The sequence below is a fragment of the Loxodonta africana genome, chromosome 5 (genome assembly GCF_030014295.1).
Source record: "Loxodonta africana isolate mLoxAfr1 chromosome 5, mLoxAfr1.hap2, whole genome shotgun sequence".
Taxonomy (NCBI): Eukaryota; Metazoa; Chordata; class Mammalia; order Proboscidea; family Elephantidae; genus Loxodonta; species Loxodonta africana.
Window position 1 is genome coordinate 153956048 of NC_087346.1, and position 27067 is coordinate 153983114.

At 45.0% G+C, this 27067-nt stretch overlaps 1 protein-coding gene across 2 annotated transcripts in view; it reads right to left on the minus strand.

The window, feature by feature from the left end:
- STX18 (syntaxin 18) overlaps positions 1-27067 on the minus strand; it is a 140775-nt gene that overhangs the window by 46088 nt on the left and 67620 nt on the right. For both annotated transcript variants that reach the window (XR_010322168.1, XM_064286085.1), the window contains exon 2: positions 9907-9974. Coding sequence is in view for 1 of the 2 variants with exons in the window: in XM_064286085.1 (XP_064142155.1) it covers positions 9907-9974 (68 nt within the window). In the remaining variant the exon portion in view is untranslated. The remainder of the gene's footprint in view (positions 1-9906; positions 9975-27067) is intronic.

Sequence of the window (27067 nt, forward strand, 5' to 3'; positions counted from 1 at the left end):
TCATAAGTTTAAAATGATTGCAAAGTTATGGAACAGTACCTTGAAACAATAATTTCTTTATAAATCCGGTGCATTTTTCTTTGTGCAGTGCATTTCAATTATATTATCTCTTTTGAACCTCAGCTACCTGGTGAGTGATTATCACCTCTACTGGCGAGAGCCGGGATCTGCAAACGTTTTCTGTACAAAACTGTTGTTGCTGTGTGCCGTTGAGTGGGTTCCAAATCAGCAATCCCGTAGGTCAGAGTAAAACTGCCCCGCAGGGTTTCCTAGGCTGTAATTTTTATGGAAGCAGAATGCCAGGTCTTTTCTCCCATGGAGCTGCTGTTGGGTTTAAACCACTGACCTTTTGGTTAGCAGCAGAGCGCTTAACCACTGCACCACCAGGGCTCCTTAAAAAGAACTACCCAGTGCCCTGGATATATTCAGCTTTGTCAGCCCGTCAGTCTATGTACCACTCAGCTCCACTGCTATAGTGCAAAAGAACCCACAGATAATATGTAAATGAACGGGCATGGCTGTGTTCCAGTAAAACTACTTATGGACACTGAAATTTGAATTTCATGTAATTTTCTTGCATGGCTTTTGACATCTTCGCGCTTGTCCCTGACACATGGAAGACCCTTGGTACATGATGATGAAACAGTCCTCTTCTGATTTTGTATCAACCATTAAAAAATGTAGCTCGTGGACCATTCACCAACAAGCGATGCACTGGAATTGGCCGGTGGCCCTAGTTTGCTTGACCCTTGGTTTAGAGAAGAGAGAGGGTTTTATGGCATAAAAGACTTTCTCAGGGTCATATAGTTAATGAGGGGATGCGGTGGCTGGAACTAAACAGACCTTCAAAGCATGCACTTGCTGGGTGCTTTGTCAAGACTAAAGCAAGTTAACAACGGGTTTCTAAAAAGGATCTCTATAACCAGGATCTTTAACTGAGTTGTCAGGCACTAAAGAACTGAAAATTGATACATTTATACCAGCTTTGTAAAGTTTTCTAAAACCAGTGTGGCTTCTATATTTTTGCCCAGTCAAATTAGTACTTGATACAATACAGAACTTTTTTTTTTTTATTAAGTTTTATTGAGCTTCAAGTGAACGTTTACAAATCAAGCCAGACTGTCACATATAAGTTTATATACCCTTACTCCGTACTCCCACTTGCTCTCCCCCTAATGAGTCAGCCCTTCCAGTCTCTCCTTTCGTGACAATTTTGCTAGCTTCCAACTCTCTCTAACCTCCCATCCCCCCTCCAGACAGGAGATGCCAACACAGTCTCAAGTGTCCACCTGATATAATTAGCTCACTCTTCATCAACATCTCTCTCCTACCCACTGTCCAGTCCCTTTCATGTCTGATGAGTTGTCTTTGGGGATGGTTCCTGTCCTGTGCCAACAGAAGGTCTGGGGACCATGGCCGCTGGGATTCCTCTAGTCATAGTCAGACCATTAAGTCTGGTCTTTTTATGAGAATTTGGGGTCTGCATCCCACTGATCTCCTGCTCCCTCAGGGGTTCTCTGTTGTGCTCCCTGTCAGGGCAGTCATCGATTGTGGCCGGGCACCAACTAGTTCTTCTGGTCTCAGGATGATGTAGGTCTCTGGTTCATGTGGCCCTTTCTGTCTCTTGGGCTCTTAGTTATCGTGTGACCTTGGTGTTCTTCATTCTCCTTTGATCCAGGTGGGTTGAGACCAATTGATGCATCTTAGATGGCCGCTTCTTAGCATTTAAGACCCCAGACGCCACATTTCAAAGTGGGATGCAGAATGTTTTCATAATAGAATTATTTTGCCAATTGACTTAGAAGTCCCCTTAAACCATGGTCCCCAAACCCCCGCCCTTGCTCCGCTGACCTTTGAAGCATTCAGTTTATCCCGGAAACTTCTTTGCTTTTGGTCCAGTCCAGTTGAGCTGACCTTCCATGTATTGAGTATTGTCCTTCCCTTCACCTAAAGCAGTTCTTATCTACTAATTAATCAGTAAAAAACCCTCTCCCACCCTCCCTCCCCCTCCGCCAGTAACCACAAAAGTATGTGTTCTTCTCAGTTTATACTATTTCTCAAGATCTTATAATAATGGTCTTATACAATATTTGTCCTTTTGCCTCTAATTTCGCTCAGCATAATGCCTTCCAGGTTCCTCCATGTTATGAAATGTTTCACAGATTCGTCACTGTTCTTTATCGATGCATAGTATTCCATTGTGTGAATATACCACAATTTATTTACCCATTCATCCATAGATGGACACCTTGGTTGCTTCCAGCTTTTTGCTATTGTAAACAGAGCTGCAATAAACATGGGTGTGCATATATCTGTTCGTGTGAAGGCTCTTATTTCTCTAGGGTATATTCCAAGGAGTGGGATTTCTGGGTTGTATGGTTTCTATTCCTAACTGTTTAAGATAATGCCAGATAGATTTCCAAAGTGGTTGTACTATTTTACATTCCCACCAGCAGTGTATAAGAGTTCCAATCTCTCCGCAGCCTCTCCAACATTTATTGTTTTGTGTTTTTTGGCTTAATGCCAGCCTTGTTGGAGTGAAATGGAATCTCATCATAGTTTTAATTTGCATTTCTCTAATGGCTAATGATCGAGAGCATTTTCTCATGTATGTGTTAGCTGCCTGAATATCTTCTTTAGTGAAGTGTGTGTTCATATCCTTTGCCCACTTCTTGATTGGGTTGTTTGTCTTTTTGTGGTTGAGTTTTGACAGAATCGTATAGATTTTAGAGATCAGGCGCTGGTCGGAGATGTCATAGCTGAAAATTCCTTCCCAGTCTGTATGTGGTCTTTTTACTCTTTTGGTGAAGTCTTTAGATAAGCATAAGTGTTTGATTTTTTAGGAGCTCCCAGTTATCTGGTTTCTCATCGTCATTTTTGGTAATGTTTTATATTCTGTTTATGCCTTGTATTAGGGCTCCTAAGGTTGTCCCTATTTTTTCTTCCATGATCTTTATCGTTTTAGTCTTTATGTTTAGGTCTTTGATCCACTTGGAGTTAGTTTTTGTGCATGGTATGAGGTATGGGTCCTGTTTCATTTTTTTTGCAAATGGATATCCAGTTATGCCAGCACCATTTGTTAAAAAGACTGTCTTTTCCCCAATTAACTGACACTGGGCCTTTGCCAAATATCAGCTGCTCATATGTGGATGGATTTATATCTGGGTTCTCAATTCTGTTCCACTGGTCTATGTGTCTGTTGTTGTACCAGTACCAGGCTGTTTTGACTACTGTGGCTGACAATATGGAACTTTTGAAAATAAAATTTGCACTGCCATCTAGTGTTAGCCAACTGTCATAGTTATTCAGTACTACTATAACAGAAATACCACACGTGGATGGCTTTAACAAAGACATTTATTTTCTCACAGTCTAGTAGGTTACAAGTCCAAATTCAGAGTGTCGGCTCCAGGGGAAGGAGTTCTCTCTATCGGCCCTGGAGGAAGGTCCTTGTCCTCAATCTTCCCCTGGCTGAGGCGCTTCACAGGCAGAGGGACCCCAGGTCCAATGGACGTGCTCAGCTCCTGGTGCTGCTTTCTTGGTGGTATGAGGTCCCCAACTCTCTGCTTGCTTCTTTTTCCTTTTATCTCTTGAGAGATAATAGGTGGCGCAGGACACACCCCAGGGAAACTCCCTTCACCTTGGATCAGGGAGGTGACCTGAGTAAGGGTGGTGTTACAACCCCAACCTAATCCTCTCAACATAAAATTACAATCAGAAAATGGAGGACAACCACACAATACTGGGAATCATGGCTTAATCAAGTTGATAGACACATTTTTGGGGGGACATAATTCAATCTATGATACCAACTATTTTAACTGATAACTTAAAAAATAAGGTTTTCTTTGTACTATGTACTATTTTTTTTTTTCTGGGTTTTTGTACTATGCAGTAGAGTAAGTATTTTAGTATATTCCAAAATCATACAAATAAAATACATCTAAAAGTATAAAGTTACCTATATTAAGTTTAAGTAGACGATAGGTCAGGGATTACTTAAAATTCACCTGGGGTATAATTATGTGCTCTGTTAAAGAATGTATATAAAATATTTTCATTTTTGTATACCTTGACAAAGTTAAAAAAAAATCAGAAGATTTCTTTTATATTCTCTTTGTGAAAGGAAGGTTTCTGAAGTGCAAACACCCTTTTTTTTTTCTTTACAAAGATGAAATCCTAAAAAGATGCTCCTAATGATGTCATTTTATATACCAAATCTCACTTTTCCTTTCATTTCCACAATACATTTGGTAAAAATCTCATACTGAAGGCAGCTGCAGGGGAAGGGAAGGGAAGGGAGAAGGGTGGAAGACCAGACACCTGCACTGCCAAGTCCCTGCACAGCCCGTCTGCTGAGAGGCGGGGTCTGTTCCGGAAGCCATTTTGGAAGGCTCCATCAAAACACTTCCTCTCCTTTTAAAAAGCACCCCAATCAAAACCCTCACTGAAGGCACAAGAGTGCCGTCGCCTCTCCAAATGGTATTTTTAGGTGACTTGCATCAACCCTCCATTTGTTAAGTATTTATTGAGCTGCTAACCAAAGGGTCGGCAGTTCAAATCCACCAGGCGCTCCTGGGAAAACTCTACAGGGCAGTTCTACTCTGTCCTATAGGGTCACTATGAGCTGGAATCGACTCAACTGCACTGGGTTTTTTCGGTTTACTATGAGGAAGACCCTGTCTACAGGGTGTTCACACAGACTATGAACACCTACTATGGGGAAGATCCCGTCTACATGGTGCTCACACATTCTATGAGCACCTACTCTAAGGAAGACTCTGTCTACAGGGTGCTCACACACCTACTATAAGGAAGATGCTGTCTACACGGTGCTTGCACATGCTATGAGCACCTACTATAAGGAAGGCCCTGTCTACAGGGTGCTCGCATATGCTATGAGCACCTACTATGGGGCAGATGCTGTCTACAGGGTCCTCACAGTGTAAGGAAGATGCTGTCTATAGGGTGCTCACATATGCTATGAACACCTACTATGAGGAAAACTCTGTCTACAGGGTGCTCATACAGGGTTATGAGCACCTACTATAAGGAAGATGCTGTCTATGGGGTGCTCATACATGTTATGAGCACCTAATATGGGGAAGACCCCATCTATAGGGTGCTAACACATGTTATGAGCACCTACTACAGCGAAGACCCTGTCTACAGGGTGCTCACACATGCTAGCCCCTATGTATTTGAATTTTCCCCACTCCTTTCTTTGCCTAGTTAACTCCTACTCTTTCAGATCTCAGCTCAAGTGTCATTTTTTCAACGACACTTTTCCTGACAAGGCTAATATCCTCCATTAGGCCCTCAAAAGTCATATCTTTAGTGTCACATCTGTTTGTGTGTCTCCTTCAACTAGCTCCATGAAGGCAAGGAAAACCATGTTTGCCTCTGCTCATTATCGTTTCCCCCATGCCTGGCATGGTGCTTAGCACATAGTTGGCACTCAATAAATACTTGCTAAATCAATCAATTGATTAAAGAATGAATCATTTGGTCAGTTCTTGCACTGTGGAACATGCAGAGATGAGTGAGATATAGTTTCTCATTTCAAGAAAGTTAGTGGAAGAGGTAATGAACAAACACCTCTTCTACAAGGCACATGTGAGAAGTACCACAGGAAAGGCACAGAAAAGCACCTGTTGGAATTCAGAGGCAGGAGAAGTCACTTTCAGACAGGAAAACAGGGCCACAGAGGCTTTTGTGATGTGATTGATTACATTTGTGTGGCCTTTCTAGCCATGGTCTTGTAACTCCCACCCAGATGATTGGGTGGAACTGTGTGATAAGGTAATTGTAGCCCACGAAGGGGACGCTCAGTTTTGCCTTAAAAGAGGGCCAATTCCAGGCAGAGAGGAGGAGAGAGAGAGAGAAAAAAAAAAAAGAGAAATAGAAATCTGTAACCTCGAAGATGCTGGCTAGAGAGACCAGCAGCAGGAGACAGGCAATGGGCTTCCTGGCCCACAGAGAGAAAGCTGAGTGCCTTTGGGGAGACACCTAGAGCCAGGGAGAGGTGTGCCTGTGAGCACAGCTGGGAAGAGGCTGTCCTGATAGAAGAACTGTATTCCGAGTGTTACTGGGGCTGAATTGTACCTGTTATTTCCCTAATAAACCCCAGAATCACCAGTATGGTCTGTAAGTTCTGTGTGGTCATTGCAATGAATTGCTGAACGCAGCAGAGAAGTAGAGTAGTAAAGGCAGCGGAGAGAGGAGGCGTGTCTGACCTCCACCTCACCGGGTCCAGCCTTGGGCTGTTGATCTTGGTTCTTCTCCCCCGGTGGGGTTAGAGAAGGGCAGACACTGCCCCACACCGTCCTTACAGCCTTACAGAGACGGTGGTGCTGAGAACAGGGTCTTTCAGCATGGCAGCATGTGAACATGCACCAGGCATGGCCAACTGCATGAGTCAAGGCACCAGGGAGAATAAATGTTCCTCTGAACGCAGCTATGGGGAACGTGAAAGGGAGCAGATGAGTGGACAAGTGGGTGAGGTTAATGAAGTCTTGCTTACCCGTGAAGGAGACAGACCACATTCCATGGGCGATAAGCAGGGATTTGACCATATCTGTGCTGCTGCTGCTGCTGACTCGTGCTGTGTCTTCCAGACAGACAGGGCAGAGGCAGGGACGAGGAGCACAGACCAAATAGTTCACGTAGCAAATAGCAAAGAAGCACCGCACTAGGGCACTCCAGAGGGAATGGAGGGAAGCGAACAGAACTGACACATGTCGGCAGTGCTGCTCAGGTGTGTTGGTGGGTAGAACAGAGGCAGTGTGGGACTGGAGGTGCCTGTGTTTGAGATGTGCATTTAGGAATTATGTGCACAGTGGTGACAGGCATAGCCACAGAAGTGGCAGGAAGGTGTGGTGGAGAAGGGCATAGACTGTGGGGTCAGATGGCCTAGGTTACAAGGAGATACAAGTAGACTCTGGCTCAGCAGCTCACCAGCTGTGTGATTCTCAGCAAGTTATTTCATCTCTATGCTTCCGTTTCCTTCCTACAAAACAGGCTCAAGAACAGGGCTGCCCTCATAGGGCTGTCGTGAGGCTCAAGTGAGATAAGATGTTGGTGAGTGCTTATCAGAGTGCCTAAAATGGAATATGCACTCAGGATAGACAGGTAGGTATGTTCTTATGGAACAGATTAAGGGCAAAGAGGCAAAAAGGAGTGGTCAGACAAGCAGGAAGTACTGTCATGGAGGTCCAGGGAGCAGGGAATTTAGAAAACCTTGTGGTGGTCAATAGGGTCAAATGCTGTTGCGAAGAGGGAGGGGAGCTGAGAAAAAGCACTAAAGTATGCCATGTCATTAGTCATCAGAGAGGGGGTTAGGCTAGAGCAGGGCTTCTCAACCTCAGTACTACAGAGATTTAAGACTGGATAATTCTTTGCCCATTAGAAGCAAGGATATTGAGACTTCATCTCACATACTCTGGACATGTTATCAGGAGGGAACAGTCCCTGGAGAAGGACATCATGCTTGGTAGAGGGTTAGTGAAAAACAGGAAGACTCTCAACAAGATGGATGTCATGGTGGCTGCAACAATGGGCTCAAGCATAATGATTGTGAGGATGGCACAGGATGGGCAGTGTTTTGTTCTATGGTACATAGGGTCGCTATGAGTCAGAACTCACTGCATGGCACCTACCAACAGCTCTTTGTTGTGGGCGCTGTCCTATCCACTGTAGGATGTTTGACAGCATCCCTGGCCTCTGCCCACTAGATGCCAGTAGCGGCGCCTCCCCAAGTCATAAGAAACAAAAATGTCTTCAGACATTGCCAAATAAACATCCCCTGGGGGGCAAAATCATCCCTGCTTGAAAACCACTGGGCTACTCGTGGACTTTAGGACTGTAAGGGGATCTTTTATTCATTGGTTCATCCACTTACTCACTCATTTATTCATTTAACAAATATTTACTAAGTGCCAAATATGGCTCAGGCACTGTCTTGGGCATCTAGTGCTGCTATAACAGAAATACAAGTGTATGGCTTTATCAAAGAGAAGTTTATTTTCTCACAGTAAAGTTGGCTAGAAGTCCAAATTCAGGATGTCAGCTCCAGGGGAAGGTTTTTTCTCTGTGTCAGCTCTGGAGGAAGATCTTTCTTGTCAATCTTCCCCGAAACTAGGGGCTTCTCTGTGCAGGAACCCCAGGTCTAAAGGATGTGCTCCGCTCCCAGTGCTTCTTTATTGGTGGTATGAGGTCCCCAACTCTCTGCTTGCTTCCCTTTCTTTTTATCCCTTGAGAGATAAAAGGTGGTGCAGGCTACACCCCAGGGAAACACCCTTTACCTTGGATCAGGGAGGTGACCCGAGTAAGGGTGGTGTTACAATCCCACTCTAATCCTCTTAACATAAAACCAAAATCACAAAATGGAGGACAACCACACAACACTGGGAGTCATGGCCCAACTAAGTTGATATGCACATTTTTGGGGGGACATAATTCAATCCGTGACAGGCACTATGGATACAAGAGCAAACAAACAGACTAGGCCCTAATTTCATGAAATTTACAGCCTGGTGACAAAAAATAACAAACTGTGATTATTATTAGAGCCCTGATGGCACAGTGTCATAAATGATTACAAATTATGACTAATGCTATGAAGGAAATATACCAGATGCAGAACAAACCAAAAACCACTATTTTATGAAGATCTACTTCTAAAAAGCCATCAGGGAAGGCCTCTCTGAAGTGAACTAAGCTTTCAGTTTGAAAAAGAGAGCTCCCCGGGGACAGGAAGGAGAAGGGCACGTGTGTGGACTCTGAAGGGAAGCGTGAGGCACGGTCAAGGACGGCTGGCGTGGCTGGAGCGCGACAGCAGGAAGCCTGGTGCACGGGGAGCTGGGGCCTGAGGTGAGGTGAGGAAAGGTGGCGGGGTCAGCGGTGTGTGGTGAGGCCGAGGTGTGAAGGCTGGTGTGGGAATGCTGACTGCAAGGGGATGTTACTGGAGGCATGTTTCCTTGTCAATGACAGCAGTGACATAATCTGACTGATGTTTTAAAAAGACTACAGCCACTGAGTGGAGACTGGGCCTCGTCACCATGAGGAATGTGACCGTGAGTGACATTAGGGATGAATAAAAGGTGTCATCAAAAGCTGTCCTACAAAATGAAGACCAACCCAGGGTAGGCTTATACTTGTCTCTAAGCCAAAAAATAAAAAACCAAACCCATTGCCGTCGAGTCAGTTCTGACTCACAGCAACCCTTTGGGACAGAGTAGAACTGCCCCACAGGGTTTCCAAGGCTGTAAATCTTTATGGAAGCAGACTGCCACACCTTCCTCTCAGTGGCGTGGCCGGTAGGTTTGAACCATGGACCTCTCGGTTAGCACTTAGTCATTGCTGCACCAGGGCTCCTTCATGTACCAGTCTCCAGCCAGTGTCAGACGCCCGGGAGAGGACAAAAGAAGGACTGGGAATGGGAACTGGTGAGGATGGCGTGACCCAGAGACAAAAGGGTGAGGAGCCAAAGTGTGCTCAGGGGAACATCACAAAACAGCAAGGCCTGGGGTCACAGGCTGGGACAGTGAGACAGGGGCAAAAATAGCCTTAGCAGAGCACCGGAAACCTTGTATCTCCACAGGTTCAGGTGACACAATACACGTGTCCCCAGCTTTAATACATGTTAAGGAGTTTCACTGGACAGGAGATAATGGGAGTATGCTAGAAGATACGGCCGTTGACACATCACGGCTGGCAGCACCTGGGGCAGGGCAGAGCCCACCTGCCCTGGGAGCTCCTTTCTGCTTTGTGGATGTCCTTCCACTGTCAAGTGGATCACCCCATCACAATTCTGTCGGTAAGCAGAAAGTGGGGACAACAAAAAGCTCCAAAGGAATACAGGGATGGAACAGAACACACAAGTGGTTTAAAAAAAAAAGCACTTACCTATAAGCATTAATGTAATCTTTCCTGTGTTCCAGAAGAAAATCTCTCAGTTTGCCAATGTGTGAGATCTAAAATTAAGAGAAAGCAAACAGTTTACAAAGACATATAGATAGACAGATATTTTACACTCACAATAAATTTTAAATTAATAGAGAATGAAATGTGGGCTGCAGAAAGATTTTAAAGGTTCAAACTGGGCAACCCAGTTTTCAGATCCTCCGAAAGTCACTAATTTCTTGGGTGATTTTGGGAAATTCATTCCACATTCCTGGGTCTTATTTCTTAAGGAGAGTTCTTTCTACCACTAATTGCTGTGATCTATGATTTTAAAGGAAACCCTGGTGGCATAGTGGTTAAGTGCTACGGCTGCTAACCAAAGGGTAGGCAGTTCGAATCCGCCACGCGCTCCTTGGAAACTCTATGGGGCAGTTCTACTCTGTCCCATAGGGTTGCTATGAGTCAGAATCGACTTGACGGCACTGGGTTTTTGGTCTAGGATGATTTTAAGAAAATGAGCCATGGTGGCGCAGGGGTTAAGGGCTTGGCTACTAACCAAAAAGCTGGTGGTTCAAATCCACTAGCTGCTTGGGAGGAGAAAGGTGTGGCAGGCTGCTCCTAAGATTTCAGCCTTGGAAACCCCATCAGGCAGTTTGACTCTGCCCTATAGGGCCATTGTACGTCAGAATCTACTCAATGGCAATGGGCTTTTGCGTATGATGTCATGGAGAGATGATCTCCAAGGAACTTAGAGATTAAATGAAAAAAATGCACATCTAGGAACAACATGGAAACCCTGGTGCCATAGTGGTTAAGAGCTATGGCTGCTAACCAAAAAGTCAGAAGTTCGAATCCCCTAGGTGATCCTTGGAAACCCCATGGGGCAGTTCTGCTCTGTTCTATAGGGTCGCTGTGAGTCGGAATTGACTTGATGGCAGTGGGTAGTAGTAGTAGTAGTAGCAGTAGCAGTAGTAGTAGTAGTAGTAGGAACGACACACCAGTGCTCAATAAAAGCTAATTCCCCTTCTTATGTCTCTTATAAATGCATGGACAGGCAACTGCCAGAAATTCAAGTCAGATTCAGAAGAGGATGTGGAATGAGGGATATCCTTGCTGATGTCAGATGGTTCTTAGCGTAAAGCAGAGAACACAGAAGAATATTTACCTGTGTTTTACTGACTGTACAGAGGTATCTGAATGTGTGGATCGCAACAAATTATGGATAACATCATGAAGAATGGGAATTCCGGAACACTCATTATGTTCATGAGGAAACTATACATAGACCAAGAGGCAGAACATGAGGATATTGCATGGTTTAAAGTCAGGAAAGGTATGCATCAGGGTTGTGTCCTTTCATCACACTTATTCAATTTCTGTGCTGAGCAAACAATCTGAGAAGCTGGGCTACATGAAGGATTGGAGGAAGACTCATCAACAATCTGCAATATGTAGATGACACAAGCTTGCTTGCTGAAAGCAAAGAGGACTTGAAGCACTTCTGAAGATCAAAGACTATACAGCCTTCAGTATAGATTACACCTCAACAAAAATGTCTTAGTTATCTCGTGCTGCTATAACAGAAATACCATAAGTGGGTGGCTTTAACAAACAAAAATTTATTTCTCTCATAGTCTAGGGAGGCTAGCATCCGAATTCAGGGTGCCAGCTGCTGGAGAATGCTTTCTCTCTCTGTAGGTTCTTGGGGAAGGTTCTTGTCATCAATCTTCCCCTGGTCTAGGACCTTCTCAGTGTAGGGACACTGGGTTCAAAGGACATGCCCCACTCCTAGCGCTTCTTTCTTGGTGGTGTGAGGTTCCTCTCCTCTGTGTTTGCTTCTCTCCTTTATATCTCAAAAGAGACCGACTCAAGATACGACCTAATCCTGTAGATCGAGGTCTGCCTCATTAACACCACTGCCTCTAATCCTGCCTCATTAACACCATAGAGGTTAGGATTTACAACACAGAGGATAATCATATCAGATCACAAAATGGCAGACAACCACACAATACTGGGAATCATGGCCTAGCCAAGTTGATAACAGATTTTGGCAGGACACAATTCAATACATAAGAACAAAGAAAAGAAAAATCCTCACAACTGGACCGATAAGCAACACCATGATAAACAGAGATAATACTGAAGTTGTCAAGGATTTCATTTTACTTGGATCCACAATCAACACCCATGGAAGCAGCAGTCAAGAAATGAAATGATGTATTGCACTAGACAAATCTGCCACAAAAGACCTCTTTCAAGTGTTGAAAAGCAAAGATGTCACTTTGAGGACAAGGTGCACCCAATCCAAGCCATGATATTTTCAGTCACCTCATAGGCGTGAGAAAGCTGGACATTGAATAAGGAAGACTGAAGAAGAATTGATGCTTTTGAATTTTGGCATTTGCGAAGAATCCTGACTATACCATGGACTGCCAGAAGAATGAACAAGTCTGTCTTGGAAGAAATAAAGCCAGAGTGCTTCTTGGAAGCAAGGATAGTAAGACTTCATCTCACATACTTTGGACCAGTTCCTGGAGAAGGACATCATGCTTGTAAAGTACAGGGTCACCAAAAAAGAGGGAGATGCTCAACAAGACGGATTGACACAGAGGCTGCAACAATGGGCTCAAGCATAACAACAACTGTAAGGATGGTGAAGGACCAGGCAGTATTTCGTTCTGCTGTACACAAGGTGGCTATGAGTTGGAACCAACTCCAGGGCATCTAACAGCAATAACAACATGTCTCTTGTATCTAAAATGTCACAGTTACTATGTAACAATTATGTCCAAACAAACACAGTCCTTCTTCCAAGCGTGTTAAAGGGGTAAATTCTAAAGCTGGAGCTATCAGGTTTATAAATAGGACCCCACAGAGCAGCAGAGTTAAAGAAAAGGTGGAGGGTAATAATGTATCCCTATACACACATCGCCATCTTCCCTGTGGCCTATTTCCATAGCTGAACAAAAAGTGCACAAAGGATTATATTTGTAATGGCTGATTTCTAGTACAATAATAACCTACTCTACCTGTGTACGTGGAGCTAGGGGTTCAAAATTAGTAAAAAGTAGGCCAGAGAAGAGCTTGAAGGAAAATGAGAGGTAGAAAAAAACGCAGGATCATCGTCAACAGGGGCAAAAGTGTTTCCAGAAGGAGAGAATGAGTGACGTGCCAAGTGGCCCGCTCCGTCCTCCACCACTGCTCATGCTGGTTTCCTGCGACGCTCTCTGTACTTCCTCTGAACGTGTGCAGCCCCAGCTTTGAAAGGCCTGGGGAACTTTCATCTTTGTCATGAAGGTTTTTCTCCCAAGGCCAACGCCAGCTAATTTTCACTTTACTCTGAACTTAAAAGAACAGCTCTATACCACCCACCTGGCACTCAATTACATAGTGCCACGTAGTGTGGCCTAACTCTTTAGATCCACGCTTCTTCGTCAGTGAGGTCTGAACTATATGCAAGGAGGGGCTGTGCTGCTTTCCTCGGAGCTCCAAGCACAGCATGAAGCAAGTGACCAATAAATACTGTAGAATGAGCATATGTATAAATACAAAACAGTATTTATCACAAAAGACACATTCAGTGTCTGCAGATAGGTCAGTAGGAGTTCAGTTATACTTCTCACATAGTCTAGACTAATAATAAATAAGGTTCAAAGAAATACTGTATATTAAGAGCATGACTCACAGAAAAAATTAAGTATGACCATGACATTTATTTCTTTAACAAATAACAAGCATTTACTGAGCATCCGTTCTATCCTGCCACAGTTTGGTACTTTCACTTACAACACGTCTTTACCTTCCCAACAGTCCTGTGTGGGCACTGATGTCGCTATTCTCATGAACCAGCTAGGAATGGGAACCTCACAGAAGCTACAAGACTTGTCCCAAGTTACACATTTAGTACACGGCAGAGCTCACATCCAAACCCTGGACTGAGTTCAAATTCAGCATGTTTTCTAGGACACCACAACTGTCTTCTCACAGTTCTAGTCCTGTTTTCTATTTAAAGGCACATTATGATATCTGACTTTTAAGTCTGTTGCAGAAAAAACATTTAAGAGATGTATAAGCGAAGTGTTCAATGTATTATGTACAAGATTTCATCATGTCACTCTGCTGTGTTCAAACGTTCAATGGTTTCCATCCCCTCATCCCAACCTCTGCCTAAAAACCGAAAACCAAACACAGTGCCGTCGAGTCGATTCCAACTCATAGCGACCCTATAGGACAGAGTAGAACTGCCCCATGGAGTTTCCAAGGAGCGCCTGGTGGATTCGAACTGCCGACCCTTGGTTAGCAGCCGTAGCACATAACCACTGCGCCACCAGGGTTTCCAAACCTCTGCCTACCAAGGGTAAAAACTCAACTGCCTGTAGGGGCCAAACAGTACAAACGAGGGGGCCGGTGGGAGTGGCAGAGTTTACTTGGCGGTGGTAACTTCTGCTTTCAAAATACGATGCAGGCCAAAGAAGAGCTCCTGTGGGCTGGATTTGCCGATGGGTGGCTGACGTGGTGCCTCAGGGCCCAGCCAACAGGCTTAAGTCCAAATTCCACAAAAGAGCACCCAAAGCCCTTCACAATTCAGCCCTGAAAGTCGCCTCTGGGCTCAGCCCCTACCACGTTCCCCCCCAGACTCCAGGTTCTGTGTCACAGGGCTGCCCATCCCTTGCACACCCACGTGGTTCTCCCCCTCCCACCATTCTCTCTGTGACAAATACCTCTTCTCTCAAGAGCCAGGTCACTCATCCCCTTTTCCTCCCCATGCCCACCCCGTACTCCTAAGCCTACCCAGTGCCTGTCCCTCATAAACTCTTCCTCTCTTTCAGCATCTGTTCCTCTGTGACGGCGACACGACAAGTTCATGGATGGCTTTCCCCTCCCTGGACCATGAGCTTCTAGAGAACAGACAGTACTCACTTTGTCTTGTCAGGCACAGTTCCTGGTACCCCCAAAACTTGCTAAATGTTGAACAAACACAACAGGTACTGGATAATCCCCGAAAAGTCAATACCTACACTATGGTAGGCAGACTAACGATCACCCCGCCCACCCTGTGTGAAAAGAGTCCAAGTCCTAATCCCCGCAGCCTGTGAATATGTTATGTGGCGTGGCAAAGGTAGCGGATGGAATGGAGGTTGCTCACCAGCTGACCTTAGAACAGGAAAAGTATCCCGGAGTACCCAGGTAGGCCCAACGCAATCATAACCTGTTGCTGTCAAATCTGACTCACAGAGGCCCTATAGGGCAGGCTAGAACTGTCCCATAAGGTTTTCAAGGCTGTAATCTTTATGGAAGCAGACTGCTGCATCTTTCTCCTGCAGAGTGGCTGGTGGGTTCGAACTGCCGACCTTTAGGTTAGCAGCCAAGCGCTTAACCACTGCACAAGGGCTTCTAATGTAATCATAAACCAAACCAAACCCACTGCCGTCGAGTCGATGCTGACTCAGAGCGACCCTATACGACAGAGTAGAACTGCCCCATAGAGTTTCCAAGGAGCGCCTGGTGGATTTCAACTCCCAACCTCTTGGTTAGCAGCCGTAGTACTTAACTACTACGCCATCAAAAAAAAATTTTTTTTTTTTGTGACAGGGCTCCTTAAATGTGGAAGAGGAAGGCAGAAGAGAGAGCCAGAGTGATGTGGCACGAAAAAGATGCAATCCAGAGTTGCTGGCTTTGAAGATGGAGGAAAGAAGCTAAGGAATGCAAGCAACTCTGTTGCTGTCGTCGGGGGCCATCAAGTTGGTTCTGACTCATACTGACCCTACGTACAGCAGAAGGAAACAGCGCCCCATCCTGCGCCACCCCATGGTCATTGCTATGCTTAAGCCCACTGTTGCAGTGACTGTGGCAATCCATCCCACTGAGGGTCTTCCTCTTTTTCGCTGACCCTCCTTCTCCAAGGAAACGGATTCTCCCCGAGAGCCTCTAGAACACAGCCCTGCCGACGCCTTGGTTTTAGCTCAGGGACACCCATTTCAGATTTCTGACTTACAGAATCAGAAGGTAGTAAATTTGTGTTGTTTTTAAGCCACTAAATTTGGGATAATTTATTACAACAGCAACAGGAAACTAATATACCTAATTTAGAGCCTTAATATCCATAACAGCTTTTTCTTTTTTTTAGGAGTCATAAAATCTTCCATTTTCCGTAAGAAGTTAAAGAAGGTCCAAAGGAATCTAGATTCCGCTGCCCACCTCCCCTTGCCTGGTTTTCTCTAGCTTGTTCTACTCCACCAGGTGGCATAGGCTATGGGGGTAAGTGCCTGGGGAAAGAGGTCTCACAGGTCTCTAAAAATACAAAATAGCTAAAAGAGGTTTCAGTTAAAAGATAACAAATGCGACTCCAATTTCATATGCTCTGTAATGGCCAATTTCTATAGAACGAACTTTATTAAAACGGAGTGTGGCTTGTTCAGGATTAAATGAAATTCTTGATAAGAGGTGTTAAGTAATTACTGACTCAATAATAACGTCAGTACAACTTACGACTTAACGCGAGCACAATGCAGGAAACAAGAACGAAAAGAAGTGAAGGAGCATTAGGGCTTCTCTTAGGCATTTGACAATCCTGGAATTTCTATTAGAATCCTAAAGTTACGCGCACACGAAAAAAATCCTAAACTGACAGCAAAGGAAAAAGTCAACAGATCTTAGAGTTATTTAATAGGCACACTTAAGTCCCCAAACAGCATTACACAATAGGGTTCTCTTCTTTTTTTTTTCTCCCCCAAATTATATTTTTGGTGAAAAGCAAAACCCACTCCCATTTCAGTTTCTAAGCATAGTGATCGGTGACACTGGTTACATTCCTTCCATGGTGTCAACGTTCTCGCTGTTTTTGTCCTTGTTCTTTTACCTCCACTGACTTAATCTCTCTGTCCCCTCCCCTTCCCATCTATGCTTTACATACCTGTTGACCCTTTGGTCTTAGACAATTTTTTTTTTTTTGAAGTAATGCAATACTCAAGGGTGACAATCTTTACTCTTTTGGCGAAACTGTTACTTAGGTTAAAGGTGACTTCAGGGTTTAGTTTCAATTCAAGCTTTGGAGAGCAACTCAGGTTATCTTTTTAAAGAATGTTTTGACAGTTTGGTCACGGGACCACCACCGTCTTTATAACGATTCTTCGCCAAACTCTGACCTGTTTACTGTGTTGGGCTTCATCCTATTTTTGAGATTACTGCTAAAGCAGCAAGAAGCCTTGGTGGCACAGTGGTTAAGTGCTGGGATGCTAACTGAAAGGTTCGCAGTTTGAACCCACCAGCCACTCTGCAGAAGAAGGATGTGGCTTCCATACAGATTATAACTTTAGAAGCCCTATGGGGCAGCAGTTCTACTCTGCCCTAAAGATGGCTATGAGTCAGAACTGACTTGACAGCAATGGGTCTGGGTATGCCACAGGAGCATATTATATTTCATCCAATTCTGAGACGCTTCTCGCATTTTTAGAGAAGCTGGGCAGTTGTATGCTTGGGATTTTTAATGTTTTCTGCAGTGCTAATTTTAAGTCACTTATTTGATAAAGCAGGAATATGTAGATACCTAAGAAAACTGCCTCTAGCTTCTAAAAGGCCAAGTTTGATGACAAGTCAGAGGAAAATGGCAGCTTCTGTGTCCTATAAGGATCTAAAACTAATGTGAATTTCTCACAGCCTTGATAACACTAAACAGGGGACTGGGGGTAGGAAAGAGGGTGCTGGGAGGAAGATAGGGTGTCACTGATAAAGTCTTTCTGGGGCCAGGTGAGTGACAAGAAGCAAAGGCTAAAAATGGTGTGCTTTGGGGGATAAGGAAGGAAACCAAAGCTCTGAGGGGGTGACATTACTGAAGAGCGGGGACTAGAACCTGGTCTTAGTCATCTAGTGCTGCTGTCACAGAAATACTACAAGTGGATAGATTCAACAAAGAGTAAAGCAGGCTAAAAGTCCAAATTCAGGGCGTCAGCTCCAGGGGAAGCCTCTCTGTCAGCCTTCTTATCAATCTTCCCCCAGACTAGAAGCTTCTCTGCACAGGAACCCCAGGGTCCAAAGGACACACTCTCTCTGTTCACTTCTCTCTTCTATATCTCAAGAGATTGGCTCAAAACACAATCCAATCTTGTAGATTGAGTCCTGCCTCACTAACACACCTGCCGCCCAGCCTCCCTCGTTAACATCATAGAGGCAGGATTTACAACATACAGGAAAATCACACAATACCTGGAATCCTGGCCCAGTCAAACTGATACACATTTTTGGGGGACACAATTCAATCCATGACAAACCCCTAATTATGCTGGACTAGCATGGGCTCCCTTAAATACTGTTAAATTGAGAAAGTTACTGGTGTTTTCTGGAGCCCTGACAGTACAGTGGCTAAGAGCTTGGCTGCTAACCAAAAGGTCAGCAGTTGGAATCCACCAGCACTCCTTGGAAACCCTACGGGAAGTTCTACTTTGTCCTCTAGGGTCACTATGAATCGAAACTGATGACAGCAACAGGTTTGCCTTTTTGGTGTTGGTGTTTTCTAGTTTCATGCGATTTTGAAGTCTGCATTGTAAAGTTAGCCCCTAGGTGGTATAAATGGTTAACCTGTTTGTCTGCTAACCAAAAGGCTGGAGGTTTCAGTCCACCCAGAGTACCTCAGGAGAAAGCCCCGGTGACTTACTTCTGAAAAATCAGTCACTGAAGATCCTGCGAAGCACAGTTCTACCTGACACACGTGGGGTTGCCATGGGTTAGACAATCGAACCAAAAAACCAAAGAACTGCCCCACAGAGTTTCCAAAGAGCGCCTGGTGGATTCGAACTGCTGACCCTTTGGTTAGCAGCTGTAGCACTTAACCTCTACACCACCAGGGTTTCCGTTAGACAATCTACTCAGCTGCAGTTGGTGGTGGTAGCTGGTTGTGTTATTACTTCACTGGGTAAAAATCTCCCACTCAATACTTCACAATGTTAAGGAATTACAATAATTTTTTAATTTAGATGTGATAATGGTATTATGATTATACTTTTATTTTTTGTTTTTAAAGACAAACCTGTTGCCGTCATCAATTTCGACTCATAGTGACCCTGGAGGACAAAGCAGAACTGCCCGTAGGTTTCCAAGGAGTACTGGTAGATTCCAGCTGCTGACCTTTTGGTTAGCAGCCAAGCTCTTAGCCACTGCACTGTCAGGGCTCCGGAAAACACCAGTAACTTCCTCAATTTAACAGTATTAAGGGAGCCCATGCTAGTCCAGCATAATTAGGGGTTTGTCATGGATTGAATTGTGTCCCCGGAACAATTTACGAATGAAATGATACAAAGTCTGAGGTTTGCTCCAAAATGATACAGAGGGAGGGGGGCAAGAGATGAAACAGGACTGGTCATGACCTGATAACTGTTGAAGACGAATACGTGGGTACTGAGGGTTCCTTATACTCTTCTGTTTAGTATACATCTGAAATTTTCTATAATAAAAGGTTATTTTTAAAATCTTCCAGTTAGCAATTTCCCGTAGCATCTTTAGTCATTTGGAGGTACACATTTCTGTCACCAAACTAGTAATAATCCACAAATGAACCAACAACTAAATCCCGCCCAATCTCTAGCTATTTGTAAGTACCTGCAATCTTTGACCAAAGTTCCACTTAACAGGTTCAATGCCACTAAAAGAAAACAATAAACTTTCACTGAGAGCTTACTATGCGCCAGGTAGTAGTTTAAGAGCTCTGCAGGCATTATCTCATCTAATTGCTACAACCCAAAGGTAATGCTATCATGCCTGTTTTACAGGTGAGAAAACTGAGTCAGAGATGGGATAAGTACTTTGCTCAGAGACACATACGGGATAAAGCCTGGACTGAACCCAGGCGGTCTAAATGCCAGGCTCGAGTTCATAACCACCAAGTTTCCACAGATTCTTGGCAGGTCACGGCTACAGTTTTCCAGTACTGTATTCCCAAGGGGGATGAGTGGGGCCTGAGAAAAGCGATCCAGGGAGCAACATCAAGCTGTTCTCTTCTCGTATTTGCCTTTGACCATGCACAACATGCTTGGTTTTACTCAACGGTGACCGCCATTACTGAGTGCCGGCCGTGTGGGTGCTTTGCTCTTGCAAAACTCTATCACGTGATCTCTGGCACCGTTTTTATCATCAAGGCCGTATTTTCCAACTACCAATCCTTCTTTGTTTCCAACTTTCACATCCAATCGCCTGTTGTTATCAATGTGTTGCCTCTAGCACTTTCTTAAAGCCTCAGTGCAGTCTCATCTGTAAAATGGGATAATACCCCACGGGGTTGTTCTGAGGAATAAGTAAGATGACGGCTGCACAGCATGGAGACTGATGTCTGCCGTGTCGTAAGGACTCAGTAGGAGTTGGATGTTAACCCCGCCTACTTTTTTTTCTAATCGTTTTTACCCCTCCCTTTGTAGTCAAGCCCGGGGCTGGGGGGTGGGGGGGATTAAGCAACTTGCTCAGCATTTCAGCTGGCAAGGGTTAAAAGTATAGGGGACCTTATATAGGGTTGCTATGAGTCGGAATCGACTCGACGGCAATGGGTTTGGTTTTATACATAACACACCCCTTACTTCCTGGCCGAATTTTAGAACCACCTGAAAGGAAAATAGAGGAATCAGAACAAGAAAAAGCCAAACTGAGAGCCTGGCTTTAGATTCGTGGCCAAACATGGGTGTAGTATGGGCCAAAGTGTGCCCTCTGTGCTGGATGGCTGATCTGAAGAGAGGAGAGGAAAGGGCAGAGCTGAGTGCGCTTAGTCCCTTCTCCAAATCCTAGCCCAGTCAAGTCACTCCTTCTCCCTCTGGGGAGATGAGGAAGGACTGGGAGATAGGTCAGGGATATCAGTCCAGCTCAGGTCCCTCTAACGGAAGCAGAGGGGTGGGGAATAAGGGTTTCTCCAGCGGTAAATAGCAGAGCAGAGATTTGAGGGTGAGAATCTTGGTCAACTCCTTGAATTTCCTGCCCACCTGTCTCCTACGTGCCCTAGCCCACCCAAGGCCCATACAGAGTCTTCTACCTGGAGCGGGCTCCTCTGGCCCACCCCCTATCCCAAGCAAAGGGTACTGCCAGTCTTCCTGACCATCCTGTTTCCTTGCTCATATATGTGGGTCTTCCTCACAACATCCCTCTGGCCTTGCCAATTCCAAGCCTGTCGTGTGTTGCAAAACACAAAAAAACAGCTGCTGATCTTGGAAAAGACAACCTCAGCCAGTGAACACGTGCCTTTCTTGCAGATCTTTCTGTTTCCTGTGTAGTTAAAACTTTTTAAATCAACACACAAATAATGAAACTACATAATACTAGCTTGTTATTAGTCTTTTGGTGGTATAATGTAGAATAAATAACACGGCCTTTCTATATGTAAAATAAATCACAGGCCTGTGATCAAAGCCCAGTCCTGCCACTTACTAGTCTTACAACCTTGCTTGGGCCTCATTTGCGTGCTTATTGTGTGGAGGAGGGGTGCCATCTAATTCACAGAATTGTTATGAGTTTCCATGTTTATTAAATGGGGGAGAGGGGTGCTGTCTAATTCATGAGATTGAGGGGAAAGGGCAAAGCACATGCCAAGCACCCACACAGCCGGCACTCAGTAATGGTGGTCACCGTTGAGTAAAATCAAGCATGTAGTGCTCGGTCAAAGGCAAATACGAGAGGAGAGCAGCTCGATGTTGCTTGCTGCATCGCTTTTCTCAGGCCCCACTCATCCCCCTTGGGAATACAGTACTGGAAAACTGTAGCTGTCACCTGCTAAGGATCTGTGGAAACTTGGTGGTTATGAACTCAAGCCTGGCACTTAGACCGCCTGGGTTCAGTCCAGGCTTCATCCCGTATGTGTTTCTAAGCAAACTACTTATCCTGTCTCTGACTCAGTTTTCTCACCTGTAAAACAGGCATGATAGTCAATCTCTTTTGTATCATATCTGTGCCCATTCCAAAGAAAGATGATCCAACACAATGTGGCAATTATTGAATATCATTAATATTACACACAAGTAAAATTTTGCTAAAAGTACTTCAGGAAGAGTTTCAGCAGTACACTGACAGGGAACTGCCAGAAGTGCAAGCCTGATTCAGAAGAGGATAGGAAGGGAGGATATCATTGCTGATGTCTGACAGATCTTTGCTGAAAGCAGAGAATATCAGAAAGATGTTTACCTGCGTTTTATTGACTATGCAAAGGCATTCAACTGTGTAGATCATAACAAATTACGGATAACACTGCAAAGAACGGAAATTCCAGAACACTTAATTGTGCTCAGTCTCTTTTGAGATATAAGAGAACTGAGCAGAGAGGAGAGCACCTCATTACCTCCAAACAAGAAGAGCCAGGAGTGGAGCATGCCCTTTGGACCTTGGGTCCTGGCGCTGAGAAACTCCTAGACCAGGGGAAGATTGATGACAAGGACCTTCTCCCAGAGCCAACAGAGAGAGAAAGCCTTCTCCTGTAGCTGGCACCCTAAATTCGGACTTCTAGTCTCCTAAACTGTGAGAGAATAAATTTGTTTATTAAAGCCATTCACTTGCAGTATTTCTGTCACAGCAGCACTAGGTAACTAAGACAATAATCAAAATCATTATAAATGGAGAAAATATTGAAGTTGTCAAGGATTTTGTTTTACTTGGATCCACAACGAACACCCATGGAAGCAGCAGTCAAGAAACCCAATGACGTACTGCATTGGGCAAATCTGCTGCAAAAGACCTCTTTAGTGTGTTGAAGAGCAAAGATGTCATCTTGAAGGCTAAGGTACGCCTGACCCAACCCATGGTATTTTCAATTGCATCATATGCGTGTGAAAACTGGAAAATGAATAAGGAAGACCGAAGAAGAACTGACGCATTTGAATTGTGGTGTTGGTGAAGAATATTGAATATACCACAGACTGCGAAAAGAATGAACAAATCTGTCCTGGAAGAAGTACAACCAGAATGCTCCTTGGAAGCAAGGATTGACAGACTTCATCTCACATACTCTGGACATGTTATCAGGAGGGACCAGTCCCTGGAGAAGGACATCACGCTTGGTAAAGTAGAGGGTCAATGAAAATGACCTCAACGAGATGGAATGACACAGTGGCTGAAGCAACAATGGGCTCAAGCATAGCAACAATTGTGAGGATGGCACAGAACTGGGCAGTGGTTTGTGCTGTTTTACATAGGGTCACTATGAGTCAGAACAGTCAACAGCACCTAACAACAACAACACATTTAGTATAAATGGCTCAAATCTAGACTGCCTGACTCCTAAACCAAGTGTCTGCACATCTTCAGCCTCTGCAAGGCTACCCACAAAGACGACCCTGCTATCATACCTCAGCACAGGTGTCTGGGGGTTGCTTTTATCAGTAGACAGAGATATTGCAATCAAAACTACTCGATTCTGAGAAGACTGGTTCTGTCACCAGCTGAGGCACTGTGTCCAGCTATGGGACAGCAGAAAGCCTACTGAGGCACCGTGTCCAGCTATGGGGCACACAAAGCTAGCTGAGGCACTGTGTCCAGCTATGGGGCACACAAAGCTAGCTGAGGCACTGTGTCCAGCTATGGGACACACAAAGCTAGCTAAGGCACTGTGTCCAGCTGTGGGACAGCATAAAGCTAACAGCCAGGATCTGTCAGGTTCTGGCTCTTCATTAGGTTTACACTTAACCAAACAGGTGATTTAAACTATGTCTAAAACCACAGGTATTCACCTGATTAATCCCTTTTTTCTTTGTAGATCAATCTAAGTCACTCTGAGGTGGCTAATATCCAAAATCACCAAGACACTGAAATCCTCCACACAACTGATCTACCATAAAAGCAAAATTGATTCTAAAACAGTATATGCAGTACGGTCCCTGTATTAGATGTATCTGGCAGGAAAAGCCTCTCACATTACCGTTCTTACACACATAAAGGTTTTACTAGGGGAGAGACCAAACAGAAACATCCCTAGAGCTGAATGTGGTACCTGTGAGCTCTGCCCTACGGGCAAACCTGCACGGTTGACTTGGACGCAACACCAAGCACAGCTGACACAGGTGGGTTCCCACAAGCATACAGTTGAACCGAGGAAAGAACGGGGACGCACAAAGCACCCACCGCGTGATCCACAAGTGAAACACTCACCCATAGCTGCGTCCGTACGTTAACGAGGGGACTTGAAGACTGTTCCTCAAAATATTGACGGCTAGCTCGGGGGCGGCGGGGGGGGGGGGGGCGGTTAACATTCGGAGACTTTATTTTCTTCTTAATACCACTTCGCTCTTTTGAAAATTCCCACCATAAGTAGGTATAATTTTTGTAATTAGATAAAGAAAGTTATTTTTAAAAAAAGAACAAAAAAGCAAATCTTCCTACATACTTCTCTGACTAAAACTGTGTGTTGGCTCTTCATTACCCACAAGATCAAGTCCATTTCCTGCCTCCAGTGTCCCGCTGCCTGCAGATGGCTCCCGGTCCACCCCCCCGTCCCTCCTCCCTGTCTCCTGGTCATCTGAGTTACTGCGACTCAGGAGACCGCTCAGGTGTTATGCTTCCTAAAAGTCTTCTCTGCCATTTCAGGCCGGGTTAAGACCCCTTCTGCCAAGCAGATCTCTCTCAGAGGTCTCAACGTTTTGGTTGGAAATGTTTCCCTGTCTATCTGAAATGAGCTCCTCAGGCAAGGGCCGAACCCAAACTGGTTCCTCAACAATTATTTCATGCTCCATCTCCTTCGAGAATCAATGCTGTTGCTGTTGTTGTGCTGTCGAGTTGTCTCTGACTGATGGTGACCTTATGTCTGTAAGAAGGAAATGCTGCACCATCTTTGTCATCGTTGGTATGTTTGAGTCTATTGTTTTGGCTACTGTGTCAATCCATCTCACTCAGGGTTTCCCTCATTTTTCACTGGCCCTCTACTTTACCAAACATAAAGGCCTTTTCTAAGGATCGGTCTTTCCTGATGACATGTTCAAAGTAAACAAGACGAAGTCTCACCATGCTTGCTTCTAAGGAGCATCCTGGTTGTATTTCTGCTAAGACTGGTTTGTTGGTTCTTCTGGCAGTCCAGAGTATAGCCCATCAGTCCATTGCCATTGAGTCAATTCCAACTCATAGTGATCCTACAGGACAGAGTAGAACTGACCCATAGGGTTTTCAAGGCTGTAATCTTTACAGAAGCAGACTGTCATATTTTTCTCTGTCAGCAAAGTGGCTGGTGGGTTCGAACTGCTGACCTTTGGTTAGTGGCCGAGCAATGAAGCACTGTACCACCAGGGCTCTCATGTTCCATATAACAACAACCGATTGCCGTCAAGTTGATTCTGACTCATAGCGACCCTACAGGACAGAGGAGAACTGCCCCATAGTTTCCAAGGAGCAGCTGGTGGATTTCAACTGCCGACCTTTTGGTTAGCAACCAAGCTCTTAACCACTGTGGCACCTCACACGCCTCCTCATATTCAATATAGTGCGGTAAAGTAAACTCAAAAATAGTAAGTTTGCAACATACTTCACATTAACCACTAGATGGCAACACAAATATCACAGAACCAAAAAACCAAACTCATTGCATTCATGTCAATTCCGACTCATAGCGACCCTATAGGACAGAGTAGAACTGCCCCATAGAGTTTCCGAGGAGCACCTGGCGGATTCGAACTGCCGATCTCTCGGTTAACAGCCGTAGCGCTTAACCACTATGCCACCAGGGTTTCCAGCAGTAATAACAGAACTCTCAAAAATACTACAATTTTTTTTCCCAAGCTGCTTTTACAATTCCTCTTGCTCTTTCTTTTCAATCTGGAATCAAATGATTACTAAAGGTTAACTGTTCTGACCAGTCTGAAGTTGAAATGATGTTTTCAAACATGCATGTCTACTTCCGAGGAGCCCAACAAGTTTTCAAATGTGGCACTCTGGGCAGATCCCACACAAAGACAGCTCCGGAGCGTGGCTGCCATCTGCCGTCCCAGGCGGCAGCCAGCTTTGGTTATGCGTGTCACCCACACAACAGCCCTGCAAGCTGCTCCTTCGTGGGTATTTTGTAAATTACCCAAAGCAAGATAAACTGTAGAACAAAAACCCTGGTACAAAACGCTGGGTTTCTTCTCAAAGGACAGCCGTGCTTTAACTGTAGGAGAGTTCAAAGAGGATGACAAGCATCCTTGGCCCGTCACAGGGCGGGGGAGGGGGGTGGTCTGACTTGCAGGCGGCCTCCCTCCCCGGGATGATAGGAATTCCGTTTTGCTGGCACTCACAACACTTCCAACAAAGGCCTGATTGATTGCGAAACACTAAGGACCGAGCTGCATAATTCGCCTCTGCAAGAAACAAGCATTGTTCAAGATGAAAGAGACCCCAGTAGGTCGCGCTGGCATATTGTAGAAAGTTCCCTGTAACACAACATCGTTACTTTGTTCCTCCAGTCAGCTTGCTGTTCCCTTCAGTATGCAGCCAAGGGTACAGCCAGAACCACCACTGCTGTGTAAATGTTGGCAACTACTGATAAGCTGAAATGATTTTTCATGAGGACCACGTTTCCAAGTTTAATTTGGAGGCCCACTGACTAAATTCCAAACCGACTGCCTTCAGTCTTAATTGAAAAATGCATCAGTACCAATTACAGCTACAAGTCCAGAGCTGAAGCGCCACCGGGACCTGCGACCCTGTCCAAGTCACAGTGGGGGCTGTCTGAGTCCCATCCCGGAGGATGAGACGCACCCAGGGAAGCTTGTGCTCACAAAGGAGCCTGGCCTGGCCACAAACATTCCAGTGGTGCTCTGAGCCCCGGCAGCAAGTCTGCTAAAGGCTTGAATGCATGAACTGTCTTCTCTCTTTCCTTAGGGTCGCTATGGGTCAGAATCGACTTGACGGCAACAGGTTTGGTTTTGGTTTATGGGCTGGACAAGGAGCCCTGGTAGCACAGTGCTTAAGTGCTCAGCTGCTAACCAAAAGGTCAGCGGTTTGAATCCAGCAGCTGCTCTTCAGAAGAAAATCTTCTTCCGTAAAGATTACAGCCTTGGAAGCCCTATGGAGCAGTCCTATTCTGTGCTATAGGGTTGCTACAAGTCAGAATGGACTTGACGGCAACGGGTTTTTCATGGGCTGGACCTATCTCCTAGCCAAGAATTTTCTCCCTATGACAGTGACAATGTGGCTACTGGCCGTGAGCTTCTCCGGTCCACACGCAGGTCCTCCATGCTCT